The sequence below is a fragment of the Octopus sinensis genome, linkage group LG11 (assembly GCF_006345805.1).
Source record: "Octopus sinensis linkage group LG11, ASM634580v1, whole genome shotgun sequence".
NCBI classification, from domain to species: Eukaryota; Metazoa; Mollusca; class Cephalopoda; order Octopoda; family Octopodidae; genus Octopus; species Octopus sinensis.
The window spans coordinates 29,434,802-29,457,452 of NC_043007.1; the positions used below are offsets into that span (position 1 = coordinate 29,434,802).

At 37.5% G+C, this 22,651-nt stretch overlaps 1 protein-coding gene across 2 annotated transcripts in view; it reads right to left on the reverse strand.

Moving 5' to 3' along the window:
- LOC115217583 (synaptotagmin-7-like) overlaps positions 1–22,651 on the reverse strand; it is a 185,169-nt gene that overhangs the window by 72,683 nt on the left and 89,835 nt on the right. For both annotated transcript variants that reach the window (XM_036507278.1, XM_036507277.1), the window contains exon 2: positions 18,794–18,946. In XM_036507278.1, the coding sequence (XP_036363171.1) occupies positions 18,794–18,941 (148 nt within the window). In that variant the 5' untranslated portion in view covers positions 18,942–18,946. The remainder of the gene's footprint in view (positions 1–18,793; positions 18,947–22,651) is intronic.

Consider the following 22,651-nt stretch of genomic DNA (forward strand, 5'->3'; position numbering starts at 1 on the left):
GTGTGTGTATATGTGTATGTGTGTATCTCTATTATATATTTGAGAAGCTTTCTGTGTCTGTGCATCGTTTCCCAGCTTTCTTTTATCACCTGTCTCTATTGTTTCCTCTCACCTACCACTAAACTCCTCTATTTTGGGGATTCATTATTCTGCACCTCTTCCTTCTACTCGTTGAAATTTTTGCTACTTCCAGTTTTAAAAAATCTTTCCTTTCTCGTTTGTTCTCTCTATTATCTTCTTTTCCTTATTTTTTCTGTCACCAAATCATTCTCTTCCACCTCTCCCTCCCTCTCTCCCGTTCTTCCTCTCTCTGCCAGTTTATTAATATTGTATTAAGATTCATTTCCTTTCTTTTTCTCTCTTAATCCAATGACATTTTTAATAGCTGACTGGATTAATGGTGATATATGTGGATTAGCTACCGAAATTGATATTTCAGCTGTTTTTAGTTAATTCAACCAGGAAGACAAAATCTTGTGGATGCTTGTTCAGTTTACGATCGCTACAAAATTTCGTCTTACCAAAATTCACTTCAATCAAACTGATTCCATCATATCTACAAGGCTTCAGCACCGTTGTTGAGAGAATGAATTGTTCTGTATTGTTAAAATCCAGATGGTTCATGGTCCCCGTGGGGCCCTCAAAAGGAAATACTTTGTATAGAAAATAACATACAAGTAGTTTCTAAGTTTGTGAAGCCAGTGGTGAAGATACCTGTCCTCACAAGAGAAAACCGGAAGTTGGTGGGTTTCAAACCTCGGTTGAATGGCTCGAAATTTCCAGCAGATGAATGATTCTCTGCCCCGCCCCGATTCCAAACCAGATAATTATTTCATACTTTACTTCAATTTTGAGTTGTGTCTGGGGAGAGTCATTGACTCAAGAGAGTCAAGATTATTGAAAAGGTTGCAAGACGCAACAAAAATTTTAGGAAAATAAAAATAAGAAATAAGTGGAAATTTTACCGGTGAGTGTGTTACATTACAAAGCACAAAAAGAAAATGACTTTCCCCAGACACAACAGAATATGCTTCAACACACAAACTCATATAAAGAACCTTGCAAACCAAACCCCAAAACGAAATAATTCAATTTTGAGTTTTGTAGTTCAATAAACTCCGTCAACAATGTCCCTAAATATATCAAGTTTTCAGAGTCCGCAATGTTTGCCTTGATGGAACAGGAACTTTCTCACTTCTAGTATCAAGAGAAATGAAGATTTCCATCATTCTTGTCCCCTTTATTCATGAAAATACCCCGAAATCCCACCAAATTACTGCCGACTTGGAAAATGACCGACGAGCTTACTTGATTAAAAACAAAAAAAAAAACCCAATGCACAGCAAACAAGATCTCCAAGACACACAATGTTTAGATCCTTTTTCATGTTGTGATAGTATGGTCCCTTACAAAATGTTGTTGTGCTATTGGCATCTATTCTTCTGAATTGGGGACAACAAACAATGGAGACAAAAATACCAAGTGCCACATTTCTTTTATTCTTTTACTTGTTCCAGGCATTAGACAGCGGCCATGCTGGGGCACTGCCTTGAAGAATTTTAGTCGAACGAATCGACCCCAAAAGATGAACTTATTGTTTTAAAGCTTTGAACTTATTCTATCGGTTTCTTTTGCCGAACCGCAAAGCTACGGGGACGAAAACACACCAACACCGGACTAAAGCCAACTCCACCTAAGGTTTGACAGTACCATTGGAAGAGTGTATACTACATCCTATACACAGTAACTGAGCGAAATGTGCTCAATAAATGGTTTATTTAAACTTAATATTTATCTCATGATTTAAGTTTTACGCTATTGCGATCTTTAGTCGAGAACTGTTAAAAGCCAGAGCGACTGTTTCTGTCTGTGTTGGCCTTTTGTTTATTGGCTGCTATTTTTGCGTCCCTTGATTGATTGCTTTGTTGTAACCTAATGTGTACATTGGTGGGATTTGTTGGTGAGTCATATGTGGCTGGTTTTATTTTGTTTTGTTTTACTTTTATTGTGTTCTGTCTTTGTTGATGTTCTCAATGGTTGTTCTCAAATATGGAGCAGCGAGAGTAGCACAAGCAAGAATATATACGCAACAGCAGTGACTCAGTGATTGGCAGCAAGTTCTGAGCGCGAGAAAATCTGAACCAGCTTGTGGCATTTAACGGGAAAACTTAGTTGGTGGTAGGTAAAATAACCTATCTACCCTAATATCCCCAAAATTGTATGTATGTATGTATGTATGTATGTATGTATGTATGTATGTATGTATGTATGTCATTGTTCAGTTTTATTTCAAGACTTCTTGCCAATAGAGAAAGAACCAGTTTCTAACCTAGATCCAAGGCTCCTTTATTGGAATTTCAGCATCAACAGGGTATTTCTGTATGTATGTATGTATGTATGTATGTATGTATGTATGTATGTATGTATGTATGTATGTATGTATGTATGTTTGTATGTATGTGTGTGTATGTATGTTTTGTTTTATGTGTGTCCTCATGCATATAGTTGCATATCTAGTCATTCTCACATATATTTAAGTGATAAACTTTCGGAAAGTTTTATAGATTTCTACTGTTCCAGTGATGGATTGGATCTTTGTATGTCTCACCATACATTTCTAGTGCATTATTTTATGCTTCCCACATGAATATTCTAACATTAATTTATGCAACAACCTTATGAAAGAAACATTTAATAACACACAAAGCTGTTAAATTCGCTTTAAAATTAAAATTTATTTTATGAGTCTCGGAATATTCTCCATACAGCTGCGGCGTGATCCACTGCGCTCGGAAAAGCAACATTTGCAGCTGTATCAGGAAAATTTTGTCCCTGATGAAATAAACTGAGATTTGAAGTAAACGAACGGGTTTCACATCCTTCAGTGACTTTTGTCACAACGCCGTGGCCTCACAGTCAGCGCTTGGTCTCGGATCAAATCACTCGTTATACGTTACATTTCCAAAATTAATTTATTCTCCATAAAATGCTAAATATACCAAACGTCATCGTTTTATGTTCTCGTTCATATTTTAAATATGCTAAAATTAATTCCATATTGTTTTTTTTATATGTCGATGATATTTCTAAAATATTTAATCCAGAATCAAGTCTTTCCCCACTCCTACACTAACAGCTGTATGATTTTAAAGATTCATTTTATGGAATAATTTCGCTGAATTGTAATTAATAACTTGTTTATTAATTACAACCATGTCATTGATATTAAAATATTATTACTGGAAATCTTCCCTCCGTCACCAACACCAGTAACACCGCCATTACTATCGTCACTGTTGCCACCAGAACCACCTCCGCCGCCATCGACATCTTCACTACCAAAGCCGCCACCCCCGCCGCCGCCGCCTCCACCGCCAACACAATCATCGGCGCCATGTTACAAATCTCATGTTTGAAGTCTGGAGAGGTTTTTCACCTTGGATTATTGATTGCTCGGATTTCTTGATTTGCAGCCAGATCGATAAAACCTGCTTATCAATAAAAAAACAAACATATACACACACACACACACATACCACACACACACACACACACACACACACACACACACACACACACACACACGCAAACACACACGCACACACACACAAGAACATGAAAAAAACCCCTACAGAATCAATATCGATTTTGTTAAGCCAATCCGTATTTTATGAGTTTCTTATCCGTTGGTAGCACATGGTGACGGCTATGTCTCTAATATGCTACGACTACGACTGTGATGGTGCTGTTGTTGTTGACGATGATAACGATGATGGTGGTGGTGGTAGGAGCGGTGTGACGATGAGGGTAATGATAATGGTAACGATGATGATGTTGATGATGATAAATGTTGATGATGATGATGATGATAATACTGGTGTTCTGAAAGTAAGATGTCAGTTATTGATTGAGAAATGAAAGTGCTAGCAAAATCTCATTCTTACACACACACACACACACACACACACACACACATGCACAGAAATATTCGCACATACGCATACAACCATGTACACACAAGCACACACATACGCATACAATCACACACATCAATGTACATATACACATGTACAAACAAATACAAACACACACATATACTTATAGATATACACATGGTCATACACACATGCACGTGACCTTACACGCATACATACAACACATTCAACAATACGCACACACACACACACACACGGAGAAACACACACACACACACACACGGAGAAACACTCACACACACACACACCCGTGTACGTAAAGTCACTCGGTGAAAGTCAAGATGACCTGAAGTTATAAGAATTTTGTACCTGGTCAGGTGGGGGTGGGGGCAATTGTCATTGCAACGCGTTGCTGCCTTCACCATTTGTCTTGTACGTTTCCTGGGTCCTCCCAGGTGACCCATTTAGCAGAGCCCCTGTCAGTTGCCCTCCTCATCTGCCGTGATCATGTGGTATATGGTTGACCAACACGAACCATCAATCCAGCCGGGCCCTCACTTAAGAGGACACGGTAAGCAGGGTTTTTCATTGAATCTTGTGCGACTTTCAAGAAATTTAGTTTAACCCTAGGTCTGCCCTGGTCGACTAAGCGAATGGCCATAGACAATCCAGTTACGACTATACCTTGTCTACACTACACTACCGAATATATCTTAAAATATCACCACCATTACCAGCATCAGCACCGTTGCAACCACCGTCGCCGCCATCACCGTTACCACCACAACCGCCTAAATACTAACGTGCTGTCTACCAAAATTTAGCTTCTCTTTGTTGCTGGGACCTAAAACCACTGCAAGACACACAGACAGAAACATTGACCTCGGCCATTCTCTACCACTATTTATGCTCTCTGCATTACAAGAATTTTCGTCGACACTATTTCCAAGGTCGACAAATATGCTTTCTTGTTGAGTCCCAGATTGAAGAGATCTCTGATAACATATATTCCAACCTTGACCACCCCATCTGCTTCCTATGTACAGAGAGGTCCCACAGCTACATTGGACAACGAGTGTTTTCATTTTTTTAAAGAACAACATTACATCACACACCACAAAACGCAATTAGAGAGGAAAATGCGAGAGGGGTATACTTGTCTACCTTATAAAATTCCTCTCAGAAATTAATTAAGAAGATTAATTATGAAAATCATATTCATATCGCAATACAATGTCAAAATCAACACACAAACACACACATCAAAAAATTAACACTAGGCTACTGACACAAAATATAAAAATACAAAGTAAAAATTTGACCGTGACGGACAAAACCAATTTGTGACTGATGAGGTATAATGCTAACGGTTAATAAACATTTGGTGGGAAAGTCAACACGAATTCAATCAGTATCTAAAAAGCAACACAAACGTCAAATAAATTCAACTTAATTCATGATGATGAGACTGTAAAGGTCTAGAGGCGTCGGATATGGATTTCAGAACTCTGCTGCCCCAAAACCAGCTGTAAAATTTAATAGGAAAATATGAAAGAAAAGAAAAAAGATAATTTTTGCAATGTAGTCGTGCGTTTAAAGAAACACTCATAAACTGCTCTCCATGCTTATATATATATATATATATATATATATATATATATATATATATATAGATATATATATATATATATATATATATATATATATATATATATATATATTATATATATACATATATATATATATACATATATATATATATATATATAATATATATATATATATATATATATAAATATATATATATAATATATATATATATCGTTTCTGAACATCATCATCAAGTACACCAAGAACAAACACAACAGCCAAAGAACTCAGAATTGTCAAAGCAGACAGAAAACGCAAAGATGTTGAATGTTGCAAGACAACCTGACATAGATTCGGTACCAGAACCAGATGACAAAGTAATCTTTCATAGCTGTTGTTTAATGAAACTTGAGATGGTATCATTGCAAGACATTGCTGATCATAGGAGAACACACTTTGTGAATATCAGTCCATCTTGCTTTTGATATTTGCTGCAAATCCGGTTCAGACCAGATTCCAGAAGAAACAGATGCACTTAAAGAACAACATCGCTGTTCCATTCCAGATTCACCAGAAACAAAATATTTCGAATCAAAAATAACACCCAAAAATAACAGAGGTTCAAACAGTCTTTATGGCCACGCGTGATTTAAAGTAAGCAATTCTACAGTTGCAAGGGTGGGGGAAGTGGGGGTGTTTCCATTTATAGAATTTACGGAGTTGATTATTGGTTTCAGGAGCACCAAGAAATCTTGTTACTAATGCAACAAGTTGCCTGCAAACTTACTTTTACGACTCTTATGAATCAAGTTCCACAACGCATGCAGAGAGTGGCTGTAGATAATGGAAGAGAGAATCTCGAAGATGTTATTTACTTTAAGCATCATTCCATTATAGTTTCACCTAACAGCACTTAATCATTCCTGTTTCTTCAAGAACGAATTGATGCCAGCGCAATACCAGAAAATGTATCAACCGGATTACATGCTGACCAGAGGTGGTCAGATGGCGTACACTCCGATAGGGAGATCTTACCTACATGCAATGAGTTTGCTGTATTGGTGTCTGGTGATAATGAGGAAACTCACCAACCTGGAAGAATATAGGTAAACAAGTTCCGAGCGGAGAACAATCAACAAAGTCTTCAAATATTTAGCGATTTCCATTAAGCCAACAGCCCCATGATGTATCCGTGTCTTTTTTCTTCGTGATGCCTTGAATGGCATCTCAATATAATAAACCATTAATTTTACTAGAAATGAAAATAGAAGTGGAATTAAGAACGTTCTAATTCTTTTAAAGCCTCTTCGTATTTAAAATGAATATATCTTATGTCAAAAGTAGAATTATAAATGGACAAATAATTCAAGTTTAAATTTTACCTTTTTTCCGTCAGCAAAGCGATTGATAATCGAACTATTAGTTAATGGTGGTTGAAACTTCAAATATTTTACTTCTATGGGAAGGAAACGATAGAATTGGAGCTAAAAGGATTCTTTACGGTTGACCTACATGATTACATGCAGACACAAAAATGATCTGCTGGTTATTCCGGCTATATTGGCCAGTCCTGTTTTTAGACTGACCATTATCGATAATTCCAAGAGTTAAAAGGTTGACGAGTATTAAATTGCTGGAAGTATGTGGCCATCTTTATTCCTGTATTCAAAACAATTCATAGAAATCCAATTTTTCCTTTAAGAAAGATATTGTAGCGTGTTGCTAAATGCTTCGTTCTTAGCGGTTCCAAGTTAAACCAATGAACAGAAACAACCTCTGCTTTTATATTTTCAGGAATATTTTTTCCGACATCAAGTTTATTTCACCCATTAAACAGTCTATAATTTGCTACTTTGATGCTTTTCTTTATCTCGGCATCTCTAATATTTTCGGCTTATCTTCTGCCGAGTTATTACATTCTCACGCAGCTGTAATTCAATTTAAGTTAGGTGTCAATTATTCACAGAAGCATAAAATATATACGGAGTAATATACATATATAACAAAATCAATAATATCGAGTAGAAAAGAGAATATAAGATTATATATATAGCTATAAATGTATATATATATAATTATATATATATATATATATATGTATACATACATATATGTGTATATATATATATATATATAATTATATATATATCTATATATATATATATATATATATATATATATATATATATATATATAAACATATAGACATACTACACACACATACACACAAACACGCACATATATACACTATATACTGGTACATATATTTATATGTATACACACACACACACACACACACACACACACACTATATATATATATATATATATATATATATATATATATATATATATATATATATATATATAAAACAACACACATGTTCATATATATATATATATATGTATATATAGAGAGATACTTACATACATACATACACACGCGCACACACACAGACATACACATATATAAACGTGTATCGGGTGTTATATTTGATTACCTTTGATTACTTGAAAATATGTTGTGCTTCCATAACATTGATTGTGACTAAAAGCTTCGCAATGGAAAGCTTTAGCAGCCATTATAGCGGGACGCAGAGGCTGTGTCAGTGGGATTTGGTAATCGCACAGCGTTTTCATAGCTGGGTATGAAGGCTGGGGAAGAGGGATCGGGTAGCCCTGTCTTATTAAAGCTTGGTATAGCTGTGCAAGTGGGCTTTGATAGGGGGGGGGTATTATTGCAGATGGGTATAGAGGCTGCATAAGAGGTATATATGGCAGCCTTATAGTATTGGAGCATGGTAAAGACTGTGTAATAGGGATATGATGGAGAGGCTATGTGAGACAAATATGGTAGCCGTGTGTCATTAGAGGAGGAAAGAGACGGTGTAAGAAATATGTGGTGGAGGAGATGCCTGCTGTTGCAAAGCTGCAATAAATGTCGTTGACGTCGGAGGATTTATTGAAGTGTGACGCTGGGAAGGGGAAAAAATAACATTGAAAAGTTTTCATCATAATAGTCAATTTTGCCACCCATTTTATGGTTCACACACACACACACATACATACACATATACACGCACATATATATATATATATATATATTATATATATATATATGCGTACCTACATAAGTAACAACATACCTATCTGCCTGCCTACCTATCTACCTACTAGCCCACTTAACTACATACACACATGCATACATGTATACGTATGCACACACATACACACACTCACACACTCACACACACACACTGCGTGTGTCTGTGTGTGAGTGTGTATATATATATATATATATATATATATATATAAATCATAAATAAGAGAGAAATATAGTACGATAAAATTTATTTTACCAGTGGAAATTCTTATTTAAAGACAACTGTTTCGTAACTTAATAAACGTGTGTACATAATTTATTCTATAATACTTTGTAACAACAACAGCAACAACAAAATCAACCACAACCAGAGCAACAGCAGCAACAACAACAACACCAATTGACCAGTGCGGTTCTTGCAGAACTGCAACAATCGATCTGTGCTTTAAAAGGGGAAGTAGCAGGAATAAAAGCAACCATTCAGGTTGGACTCCACAATGAGGGGTCTTATCGGAATGCTCTGCTAAAGAACCTCCCTGTACCTGTACCTCTTGTCGCATTTAAGACCGCGGATTCTGCCACCCATGAAGTCATTGCCATTGGGGTACCAGAAGACATGGCTGATCTTCAGGCTTTTGCTGCCAACTCAGCCAAAGACCTAGGCTGCGTTCCCCCAACGGGTGCTATCCGCCTTGGACGACCTGGCCCAAAACCTAGGCTCATCAAGTTGTCTTTTACGGACCCCACTGAGGCAACCTCTTACCATCTGGCCTCAGTTAAAGCTGGGCGGGAAAATCGGACCACCTTCCGAACACGCCCAGGCTTACCGTCCAATGTACGTCCGAAGCTACGTGTAGTGGCTTCCCTGAATAGGAACTCAGCTCTACAGGAAAGCTTCAGTCTTCGAGAAGATGGACAAATCTGGAGATTTGTCAAGACTGCTGAAACGTGGAAGAGAGATACCAGCTGGTCTGAGTGCTCTCTACCCACAATAACTAAAAAGACTACAGCAACTCAGGGAAACTAAGCCAGAACAACCTGCCATCCTCTACACACCATCATAAACTGCGAGCAGGGTACAAATTGTTGTCCTTAAATGCTCGCAGTTTATGCAACAAAATACATTTGTTCAACGCCTACGTCAGAAGTGTTGACCCTGACTTCATCACTGTCACGGAAACATGGGCGCATTCCTTACTCTGTGATGGGGTTTTCAACATTACGGGGTACAACCTCTTCCGTAAGGACCGCACTAACCGCCGTGGTGGTGGTGTGATGGTCTACGTTCGTTCAAATTTTTTGGTAATTCCTTGTGCCGATTTGAACGAATCACAAGAAGAAGTTTTTTTGTGTGACGTGCGTATGACCATGTCAACACTCCTGCTTGGCGTTGTTTATCGTCCCCCAAGTTACCATCGGGACACACAGCTTTGCAATGTCCTCCGAGCTGCTGCCAGGAAAACAGCCACTTATGTGTTTATTGCAGGCGATTTCAATCATCCTGAGATCGATTGGGAGACCTTCCATTGGCCACAGAGTGCAAACGATTTTGTTGAGCTTGTGCTGGACTCAAACTGGTCACAAGTAGTCACCTCTCCAACAAGAGGCGACAACACCTTGGACCTGCTCTTCACCACAACTCCTGAAGCGGTTATCAATTGCACTACGGAGGAACCTCTAGGTGACTCTGATCATGCTATGATCATCGCCAATCTGGCTCTTGCGGGCAACAAAAACCTGAACCATCTCCAATCTGCTTCCTTCGATTGGAAGAGAGCAGATTGGAACCTGTACCACACTGAACTACAGCACCCAAACTGGCGTGAATTCTACAACTCTGGAGATGTGAATACTATACTCCAGAGTATCCTGGACTCAATATGGGCAGCATGTGCAGCATCAGTGCCACGTAAACAAAAAAAGAAGAACCGCCCCAAAAGGCAATTTGGGAAACTTCAGCGGTCCGACTTGCCAGGAGGGAACGTCGGACTGCTGAACGGGAATACAGGTTGCATAAATCAGACACCAACAGGAAGAAGCGGAATAAATCCTCCAACCATCTCAAGCAAGTGACAAAAAAAGCAGTGCTTGAATTTGAACAGTGCATAGCAGCCAATCCTGACAGCAAGGTTTTTCTGGAAATATGTGCACTCAAAGCAGAGACCTCACTCTCCAGTGGGCCCTCTTCGCAACCCTCACACAAACCAGATCACTGTCGACCCCAAGGAATGCGCAGAACACATTGCCGAGTGCTATGCAAACATATTCACTGTTGAAAGTCAAAATGTACCATCTTCACCATCACTAACAGCAAACTCCATAACAACTATGGAATTTACACCTGCAATGCTGCGACGTCACCTTCAAAATAAGCGCAACTATGCCTCCCCTGGTCTCGATGGAGTTACATACCTGCTTCTCAAACGTGGCAGGCACTTCCTTTTACACCAGCTTTCTATTTTCTTCCAGTACTGTCTCAACAATGGTGCTACTCCGGAGCAGTGGAAAACTGCCAGTGTCATTCCTCTGTTCAAAAAGGGCGACCGCACATCACCTGTCAACTATCGCCCAGTCAGTCTCACTAGCTGTATTGCAAAACTGATGGAATCGTGTGTCAGAGAAACACTCTGGAACTTCTGGAGCTCTCACAGTCTCATCCGACCCTCACAATATGGATTTGTCCCTAACTCCAGCTGCAGTGACCAGCTTGTCGAGTTCCTTGAGGACATTACTCAGATTACTGACAGTGGCTCATGGGTGGATGTTGTCTACCTTGACTTTGCTAAGGCTTTCAACTCTGTGCCACACAAAGGCTTATGGTGAAACTCTCTGCAATGGGTGTGGGGGATGACCTTTTTAACTGGTTGAAATCCTTCATCCTCAGCCGAAAGGAGGTAGTCACAGTTCTAGGACAGCACTCTACACCATATGAGATGTCATCGGGTGTACCACAGGGATCTGTCCTTGGTCCCCTCTTGTTTGTGGCATACATTAACGACATAGATGCCAATTTAAAGAATGCCACAGTATTGAAATATGCAGACGACATCAAGCTGTACCTTGAAATCAAGAGGACAGATCCTGATGTCTACAACTCTTTCCTGCAATCAGACCTAAACACAATGCAGCAATGGATCACAGACTGGCAACTGAAACTGGCTGTGGACAAGTGTACCACCATGCATTTTGGGAGAAAAAACCCTGCGTTCACTTACTCCCTCCACAACACTGATATCAAGAAATCCTCTTGCGAGCGTGACCTAGGCATCACTGTCAGCAGTGATTTGCGTTGGTCAAAGCATATCTCTAAGATTGTCAGGAAGGCCGAGGGTGTCTTGGCATCACTCAGCAGGTCTTTTGTTAGCCACTCTCCAGCCATCTATTTAAAACTGTATACAGCTATGGTACGACCACACTTGGAATTCGCATCATCAGTTTGGAACCCCTATCTTGCACAGAACATTGACCTCCTGGAATCTGTCCAGAGACGTGCAACCAAACGCATACCCTCCATCAGACACCTACCATATTCTGAGCGCCTTTTTCCCTGGGCATGGATTCACTGAAGCTCCGGCGTTTGGCGACGGACTTGGTAAACACCCACAAAGTTATCAACCACCTCACCAACAACAACACTGAACACTTTTTGATCTCCATGTGTCTAACACACGTGGACATGCCTACAAAGTCAGAAAACAATACAGCTCCCATGACTTTCGGAAACATTTTTCACGCTCAGAGTTGCTGAAGCATGGATATAAACTGCCTGCGTCAGTTGTTGACTGCCATGACACTGCATCTTTTAAGGCCCTCATGCTTTCCGAAATCCGCCGAAACTACACCTGATTATATATACACTTTAGATGAGTTGTAGTGCACCTGAGCACTGTACACAATTATTATTATTATTATTATTATTATTATAAGTAATAAATGACATGTCTGCATTAATGTATATGCAATGTTTCCAGTGAATGTAGATCTAAGGAGGTTGTTTACGATTATCACCGGATTAGTTGAATCCATATATTGTGACTAAAATTTATTCTTTTACTTGTTTCAGTCATTTGACTGCGGCCATGCTGGAGCAGCGCCTTTAGTCGAACATATCGATTCCAGGACTTATTCTTTGTAAGCTTAGTACTTATTCTATTGGCCTCTTATTGCCGAACCGCCAATTTACGGGGACGTAAACACACCAACATCGGTTGTCAAGCGATGGGTAGGGGACACACACACAGATGCACAAACATATATATATATATATATATATTATATATGTGTGTGTGTGTGTGTGCGTGTGTGTATGTGTGTGTATGTGTGTGTATACTTTTTCAATGTTTACAAATAACATGGAATAAATAAATAAATATTTCCAGGGTAGTAAAACTTCACGTAGGTACCAAGGATGTAACAGCCTACTTATAAGGTAGAAATTCCAGGTTTCGGTGAAATGTTTTTGTCTATCATAGATAAATAAATAAATGATGTTAAACGCAAGTGTTATTCAAATCTTTATACAGCCGACATATGTTTCAAAGAAAACATTGGTATTATTCCAGAAGGAATAAAATTATGTAAAGTATTGCAATCTTCTCATCAGGGGAAAAAAAGAGAAACAAAACGCATCAATAACACATTTTAACCGAATGTGATTACTGCATATATAATGACGGGAACGCCGGTAAGTTATTTAAAAAAGGTGATATATATATATATATATATAATATATATATATATATATATATATATATATATTATATATATATATATATATATATATATATATATAGGCTAGTAGAGTTAGCGGTTGGAATAACCATCTAAGGGATAAGAATATCCGTTTTTACTACCAGTATAAAATTACCTATCTTAACTCGGGGCATACATATGCAAGCATATTATGCTCATAGGATACAGGCAATAACAAAATAAACAAGAGTTTATCAGGAATCACATTTCTGCTTAATTTATTTATATATAGTTGGAGAACTTCGTACAATGCAGTAAAGAGAATAAATTTAATAACGTTTATATATTTCGAACACATCATCAGAACAATCAAACAATTATTTGCCTATATTCTCATGTGTGTACGTACGTGCATGCGTGCGTGTGTGCATGCGTGTGTGCATGTGTGTGTGTGTGTGTGTGCGTGTGTATGCACGTAGATCCATATATGGAATATTATCTTCATCCATTAATAATGATTGGATGTCAGTCATATTTCTTGACACTTTCCTACGTCAAGCGAACTGATAACTGCCAGAAAAAAGACATTTCATTGTCAGTCACGTGACTCAGCATCTCAGATCGTAAAGCAAACGTGAAAAAATACTGATATATATATATATATATATATATATATATGTTGATATGATATCCTTGTTTATATCATATTTATTTTGCTGTAATGTATGTACATACATACATACATACATGTATACATATATATATATGCATGTATATGTATATATATATATATATATATATGTGTGTGTGTGTGTGTGTGTGTGTGTGTGCATGTGTCTGTGTCTGTGTCTGTGTGTATGTCTGTATAGACATATACAAACACACATCTACATACTTATATATCCATATATCTATATATGTAAATATATGAATATATTTATATATATATATATATAACAGGTACACACACACATATATACATAAATATACAAATAAATATCTACGCGCGCACACACACACACACACACACACACACACACACACCACACACACACAGACACATACACACACACACACATATATATATATATATATATATATATCAATGTATATGCATAAGTATATATCTATTTATATATGTATGTGTACGTTATTAATGACAAACGGATGAGAAAAGAGAACGAAAGGCTTGTTGAGGATGGAGCATTTTTATGGCGAGTGAAGCCGAGAGTTTGTCTCGCGACTGCAGTGGGATCATCTGGTGGGACTCTGGTGGGATCATCTGGTGGGACTCTGGTGGGATCATCAGGTGAAACTAAAATAACTCATTTTTGGTGGCGAATCATTGAGGTAGGTGGGTGGACTGAGACTTGTGTTATTCGATTGGTTGTAAGTTGTATCGATGTTGTGGGTTGTTATTAGTTTGTTGGTGGAAAAAGGTGGTAGGTTGGTGGTAAGTGCGTTAATTGATTTTTCTGACAATTATTATATTTAGTTTCATTATTTGATTTCTTTGAGTAAACTTAACCTGGGTGTATGTATGTGCGGAGTATTTCAATTGCGTTCTATGTATGCGTTTATCTGTAAAATGGGTGTGTACTCTTCTGTGCGGCTGTGTGTGTGTGTGTGTTATGGAATTTTGCATTTCTTTAAAGAAAATGTGCTTATAGGTGGGTGGAGGTGTGCGGTCATTTGGTGCGCTATTTTCTGGATGAAAAATATCTCCTTGGTCAGTGGTGTTATTCATTTGTTTACTTCTGTAAAGATTCTGTAACGATTTTCTTTATGAGTGTGTATGTGCGTGCGTGTGTATGTGTGTGTGTGTGTGTGTGTGTGGTGTGTGTGTGTGTGTGTGTGTGTGTGTGTGTGTGTGTGAGGTTTATCAGCCGAATGTTTTGAATAGGTTTCTTTAATAATGTCTTTTGAATGGGTTCAGTTAAGGGTGCGTTTCTAATGAATGTTGTATCTGCTGTTCATTTTGAGGAGGTGGGGTTGTTTATGTGAACAACATCGGTGCTTTTCTAGTTGAACAGATGACTATTTATTTGTGTGTGTGTGTGTGTGTTGTGTGTGTGTGTGTGTGTGCTGCCCGTGGTCAGTTCTTGTGATATTGTTTAAATTTTGGTACTGGTCACTAGTTAAGAGACAAAGTAAAGGGCTTGTGTTTTAGTGGTGGCCCTTAGAAAGCCTCTGCTGCTAGAATCCCTAAACTTCGCCAAAAGATTCGCTGAAATTTGCGATCAAAATATAGACATCATCATTCACACAAATCACTTTGATGTCACTATCGGGTCCAAAGATGGAGCTGAAACATGTGGAGTTGTAGGACTTCACATGTAGGACTTCACATCGTAGTCCACATAAGCAAAATATCTTCCAAGACCGGCATGTCCCAAAATAGACGCTTAGGAGATGGATAAATTTAAAGATTACCTAATTGAATTATTTAAGGAACTAGACCTGGAAATAATGGAGGAGACAAACATATCGAGAGTAAACTAATTGCAACGTTGATGCTGAGAGTGAAAAAGAGAACTCTTACGGAAATCCCAATGAGAAACCTTCATAGATAAATATAAATTCTAACCATCCACCATCCGAAATAATAAAAAAAATCTTCGTTATCAAGGATTTCGACTGTTTCATCTGATAAAGATATTTTTGATAAAATAGCATCGTTTTATAATGAAGCACTAAAATCAATGGTGTGCAACAGGCAGAAACATATATATTATGTATGTAATATATATTATATAATATATATATATATATATATTATATATATATATATATATATATATATATATATATATATATATAAAACATTATTGTTGAATTGAAGAAATGGAGCTGACACGCAGATTGAACAGAAATCGTTTTATTTCATTCTACACGTGTTTCGAAAGGCACAATTACCAAATACGATTTGAATAATGGACCATATGTGTTTCTTTCTCTTCAGGAAGACAAAAGAAATCCGTTAGAGAAACAAAAACAGAACATAGGCGGAGCAAAACCCAATCGAACTATGCTCGATTGGGCTTTAGGAGCATAGTTCGATTTGGTTTTTGCTCCGCCTCTGTTCTGTTTTTGTTTCTCTAACGGATTTCCTTTTTTCTTCCTGAAGAGAAAGACACAATATGGTCCCCATTTTCAATCGGATTTGGTAATTTGGTGGCCTTTCGAAACACGTGTAGAATGAAATAAAACGATTTCTGTTCAATCTGCGTTCAGCTCCATTTCTTCAATTCACCAATAAGTTTTAATTTCAATTATCCGCAACCAACGCACGGTTGCAACGCCAGATGGTGGTACCTCCAACCGTGCTGTTTACTGCTGTGATTTTTGCTACTAAGGTATCGGTTAACTTTTGATTAATCTACAACAAGATTATTCATCTTTCTATTTCACATTATATATATATATATGTATTACACACACACACACACACACACACATATATATATATATGCACATATATATATCTATGTATATACATATGTTAGTTTGTGTGTGTGTGTGCGCGTATGTTATTTTGTTTCTGTGTAGTTTTATCTATATAGATGTATCTTTCCTCTTACCTCTTCTTCTATGTATGTCTATGTATATAACACAAACCTGTATATAGGCGTTCTTCCAGCTTACAACACCAATTCAGTTTTTAGGGCTGAATGTTTTTTTCCTTTTGGCCGGGGTCCCACGTGTAGGTGGCGCTCTGTTTGCTTTCGCTTTCATTGATGTTACGAGACGCCATTAACAAGTGAAATGAAACAGTTTTGAAGAAGTCCAAAACTTGTGTTTTGTTTGTAATTGTTTATCTAATTTATTTATTCTTATTAAAAAATTGAAACTACTTTTATCTTAATTGCATGAGAACAACAACAACAACAGCAGCAGCAGCAGAAGAAGCAACAACAAAAACAACAATAATACGCATCTTAATTACTGATACATGAAAAAACATGTTGAATTTTATGTGAGAAAAGTAAACAAGCCGTTGGATGAAAGGGGAAAAAACCTACGGCCTCGAGGGAAACGTTGAAGTTGATATATTGTTAATTTCACGAATTTGAAAGTGATTGTGGCGTACACAAATATTGTTGTGCCTACATGCATGCATGCACACATGTATGCATGCATGTATGTTTGTATGTATGTATGTCATTATTCAATTTATTTCAAGATTTCTTGGCAATAGAGAAAGAACCGATATCTAAGTTAGATCCAAGGCTCCGTCATAGGAATTTGTTTGTATGTATGTATGTATGTATGTATGTATGTATGTATGTATGTATGTATGTCTGTATGTATGTGCAGATTTGTATGTTTTATGTATTCTCATGCATATAGTTACATATCTAGACATGCTCATATATATTTAAATGATAAACTTCTAGAAAGTTTTACAGATTTTTACAGTTCCACTGATGGATTGGATCTGTAGTCTTCGAATTAGCTTTCTCCTTTCTGGTTTTGAAAAGCCTAATTTCCCAAGATTGGTATTTAGGCATTGTGTTACATATCCCAGGGCCCCAATAATTTGTAATCTGGATAGAATGACTAGATCTCTCAATAGTAACTGTAGATTTCTCAAAATTTCAGCATAGGTGTTCTCTTTTTCGCTGATCTTTAGCTGAATGTATGTATGTATGTATGTATGTATGTATGATGTATGTATGTATGTATGTATGTATATATGTATGTATGCATTATGAAAAAGCATCTTTGCGCATGTGTGTGATTTTGTTATGACTTGTACTTATGTTCTAGTGTTGTTTGTAAATATGTGTCTGTGCGGGGGGGGGGGTGTTCTCAACGCGTTCTTTTCGTTTTCTTCTCGTTCATAGTTAGCAACAATTTCTTTTAAAGTTGTCATAATAACCAACAAAATTCCTCTGCTTTGAACTTTCTAGGGACCAGATTCCCTTGAAATTATTTCAAGTATAAGTGCTTATACTTGAGAGTTTAAGGCCAAAATATTTTATCCCGACAGTGAACAGTTTAATTTAAAAGCAAGGGACACACATCCAGTCACAATGGCTGTCCATTTTCATTTGAGCATGGATTATCAGACATTCTGATGATTCTGTAATGAGATAAAGTCGGTTAATCTCTGCGAGGAATTGTGTCTTTCACCAAGAAAAGTATATAATGATGACACTACATCAACGATATGCGTAATTCACACAATATGTAAGAGGACAGACTTCGTACTTCATGGACAGCGACCAAACTCTGAGTAGCAGCATCTACACTGAAGAGGAAGTTATATTACATATGCGGGGATGGAAGGGGCTGAGTTGGCTTGTTTATGTTTGAATATCTATGTCTAGATTTCAGGTTTCGACCAGAACTATATCAACGACAGTAACAACAACAACAGCATCAACGCAATACAACAGCCAACAACAACAACAGCAACAACAACAACCACAAGGTCTTCAAGACGAGGTCTAGGTTAGTGAATTACTTACCGTGAATTTTTCTGATGAGTTTTTTAATGTTGTTATCCCAAAAGCCTCTTGTCCGACAGTAGGAACATTTCCAGCAGACAAAGGCCATTGCTACAATACTACACAGTAGCAGGAAGGTGCCAACAACAATGCCGGCAACCGTAGGCATGCTCACTGGAAAATACAAACAGAATACAAAATAATAATAATAATGATAATAATAATAATAATAATAATAATAATATAATAATAATAATAATAATAATAATAATAATAATAATCATCATCATCATCATCCTCGCCCTCATCGTCGTTGTCGTTGCCATAAACATCTTAATAAAAGTTCCAAGGATCGAGGTGTAGGAAGAAAGTTAGCTTCAAGCAATCCGTAGTAAATATTTAAAAAAACAGCTTTCAGAGGACAATATTAATTTATTGAGTCGGAAGGGTGTGGATATTTTCTTATCAATTTACGATAAGTTTTATATTCCATGGTAGGCGACCAGGGTTGTCGGGTGTGCGAATAAGAATAAAGGAGTTAAGGAATGGAGTGGATAAGATCCGGGCTACATATGTTCCATAGCGAGCGGAACCACGGAAGTGGTAAACATCCAAGCCAGGTGTGTACCGCTGGTTACTCTTCAGGTAAAGGATATCTTGATTAGATTAACGGTTACATTGTCGCCAGGAGGTACACGTTTCCACATGGAAGATTCGATCAAAATGTACCCCCTTTCATTTAATCAAGATATCCTTTACCTGAAGATTAACCTGCGGTATACACCTGGCTACTGTGAGTGTAAGAGTGTAAGAGCGAGAAAGTGTGTGTATTTATAATACAACATTCAAAGACACAACACCCTGCCCGCTCTGGGAATTGAACTCGCAATCTAATGATAATGAACCTAATATCCTATCCTCTAAGTCACCAAAGTGAGAAACAAGAAAGCGAATGATGTTCTAGAACCTTCCCAGAGTTCATTATTTCCTTCGCTATTTTATTCATTCCATTCTTTTATTTCTCTCGTTTCGTTAGTCCTTCATCGCCGCCATATTGCTTAACTTCCGTATATTTTCTATTTATGTTGATCGATTTTTTTACCTCCATTGTTTTCTTTGATAGATTATTTAATACTTGTGCATTCAGTTACCGACAGAGCTGTGGATTAATATATTCTGTGCAATAGAATTCTGGAGATGCTGGGGACCTCCATTCATTATCAATTCTTCTTTCTTACAAACAATCTAATGTCTCTTTTCATCACCGCACATCTTCGTCTATCAGTTTCGCTCCTTACCAGAAGCTTTCATTAATTCAGTGTTTTTATTTCAACTCGTCTCTGTCATCTTTTTTTTACATATTGATAAACTCTGGCTAATTTTATTGGTATAATAAACATTTGTGTTATGTTTTAGCTAAAATCTGAAATCCACAGAAACTGGCAAATTTCTGTGTCGGTAGCTATGGTAATGAAGGTTAAAGTGAGTTTCATTGTGTCAGGAGGTCGGCTGCTATGAAATGAAGGAAGAATATAACTACACCAATATGTTACATTTTTCTCACTCAAACTAACCAAACTTACGGATTTCAATAAACTCTCTTTAGAGTTCATATTCTTCGAATTAGCCATCGTCTTCGCTCACAATTTCTTTACATTTTTAATAATTTCTCGGATGGTTTCGATCTTTTCATTCAAAGTTCAAACTTTACCAAGTTTAACTTTACCTTTCATCATTTCGGAATCGGAAAATGAAGTACCAGTCATTTAGTGGGGGTTAATCAATCGCTATCTCTCATTCTCTCTTGCTCTGTCTCTGAGCATACCCATTAATATACCTTTTCTTTTATCTTTTACTTGTTTCAGTCATTAGACAGCGGCCATGCTGGAGCACCGCTCTGAAGAGTTTTTAGTCGAATGATACGACCTCGGTACTTAATTTTCTGCCTTCGCATTTTTGCCAAACCGCTAAGCTATGAGGACGTAAACACACCAACACCGGCTGTAAAGCGGTGGTTGGAGACAAACACACACACACATCCACACATAATACACCCACACACTCACACAGACAGACAGACACACAACACACACACACACACACACACACACACACCACACACACACCAATGGTTCACTAGACTAATCAAGAAATAAGAACTCAACACATTTTAGTTTGGAGAGTAGAAAAATGTTCCACGAGTTTCGAATCGCGCAACACGGACGCATGTTTATATAATATGTAACGTTAAGATCCAAGGATCCAAGTGTAGGAAGTTCGTAAGCTTTGAGCAGTCCGTGGTAAGTATCAAAAACAACTTTCAGGAACAATAATAGTTTATTGGCGTCTGAAGGTTGTAAGTGTTTTTCCATATCGAAGTTCGATATTCCTCGGTTAACAACGAGGTTTGCTATGAATGCGAAGAGAAATCCAAAATGAGGGAATGGAGCAGCAGGTAAAATCCAGGCTACATGTCTTTCGTAGCAGAACTTCGGAAATGATAATTACTCAACGAGGGGTACTCTACTAGCTGCTCATCAGGCTGAATATACCTTAGTTAAATGAAGGTTACATTGTCGTCACGGAATCCAGTGTTAACTCGCAGGAGATGACTTAAAAGGTGCGGTGAAGCCGGATAAACGGAGTGAAAAAAACCAAAATAGAAAAACATATGTATGAAAAAATAAAATATGGGAGAAGGCAACTGTCTAAAGTTGTTAAGAATAAAGAAAAGGAGAGGGGGAGTTTTGGTTAGATTGAAGCTGATCAAGGGGAAGGTCGTTGTGGATGTAAGTTGGGGTAATTTACAATGTCAACGCTAAATAAGTAACTATACTGCCGTACCCAAGTATATACAGTTAAACAGGATCAAGGTATTTATATATATGATGCATGAATGTATACATATATATATATGAAGACATACAGTTACATACAAACATACATATACATAATTTCCTTTCTACCGGTCAAATCAACACGTGCAACCGTTAGTTTAGAGACGATTTTTCTCTCGCAAATTTTGTCTCTCTCCATCTTTTTTTCTCTTCTGATTCCTTTCTGAAGAAGAGCGTAGACTCGAAATGTCAAAGTCTTCTTCCATTTTTCCTGAGCGTCAAACTAATAATAATAAAAATAATTTGTGAATTCTCCTTATGTATATATTATATATATATATATATATATATATATCTGTGTGTGTGTGTGTGTGTGTGTGTGTGTGTGTGTGTGTGTGTATGTATGTATGTATGTATACACAACCATATAGATGCCCGATATATAACAATATGGTGAGCCACAGGTACAACAATATTGTTAAACCTGTCATAGAAAACTCAAGCTCACCCTGTCCAGGAATTGAACTGAGAACGTAAAGAGACGAAAGTCGATGGTGTCAGACACTCCGCCTGACCCACCACAGCCTCGTTGCTGCCATCGCAATAATTTTCACACGGCGTCCATTGCTATATTTGTGACTTTTATTATTGTTGTTGTTGTTGTTACTGTTGGAGTTTTTGCGGTAATTACCGTTGTTTTGATGTTGTTGTTTGTGTTGTGGCCGTGGTCAGGTGCAGTAATTATATCTTTAGTGAATTTCTATTAATGAGATCATCAAAATTACATTTCTAATTAAAACATTACGGGGTTTGGTCATCGTTATTTTAATTACCGCCGATGATGGTGAGAGATGGAGAGAAGGAGGATGGAGAGGAAGGAAAATGGAGAGGAAGGAAAATGGAGGGGAAGGAAAATGGAGAGGAAGGAGAATGGAGAGGAAGGAAAATGGAGAGGAAGGAAAATGGAGAGGAAAAATGTAAGAAAGATGGAGGAGGGAAGGACGGAAGGAAGGATGGAGGGAAGGACTAATTGGTGTAGTGC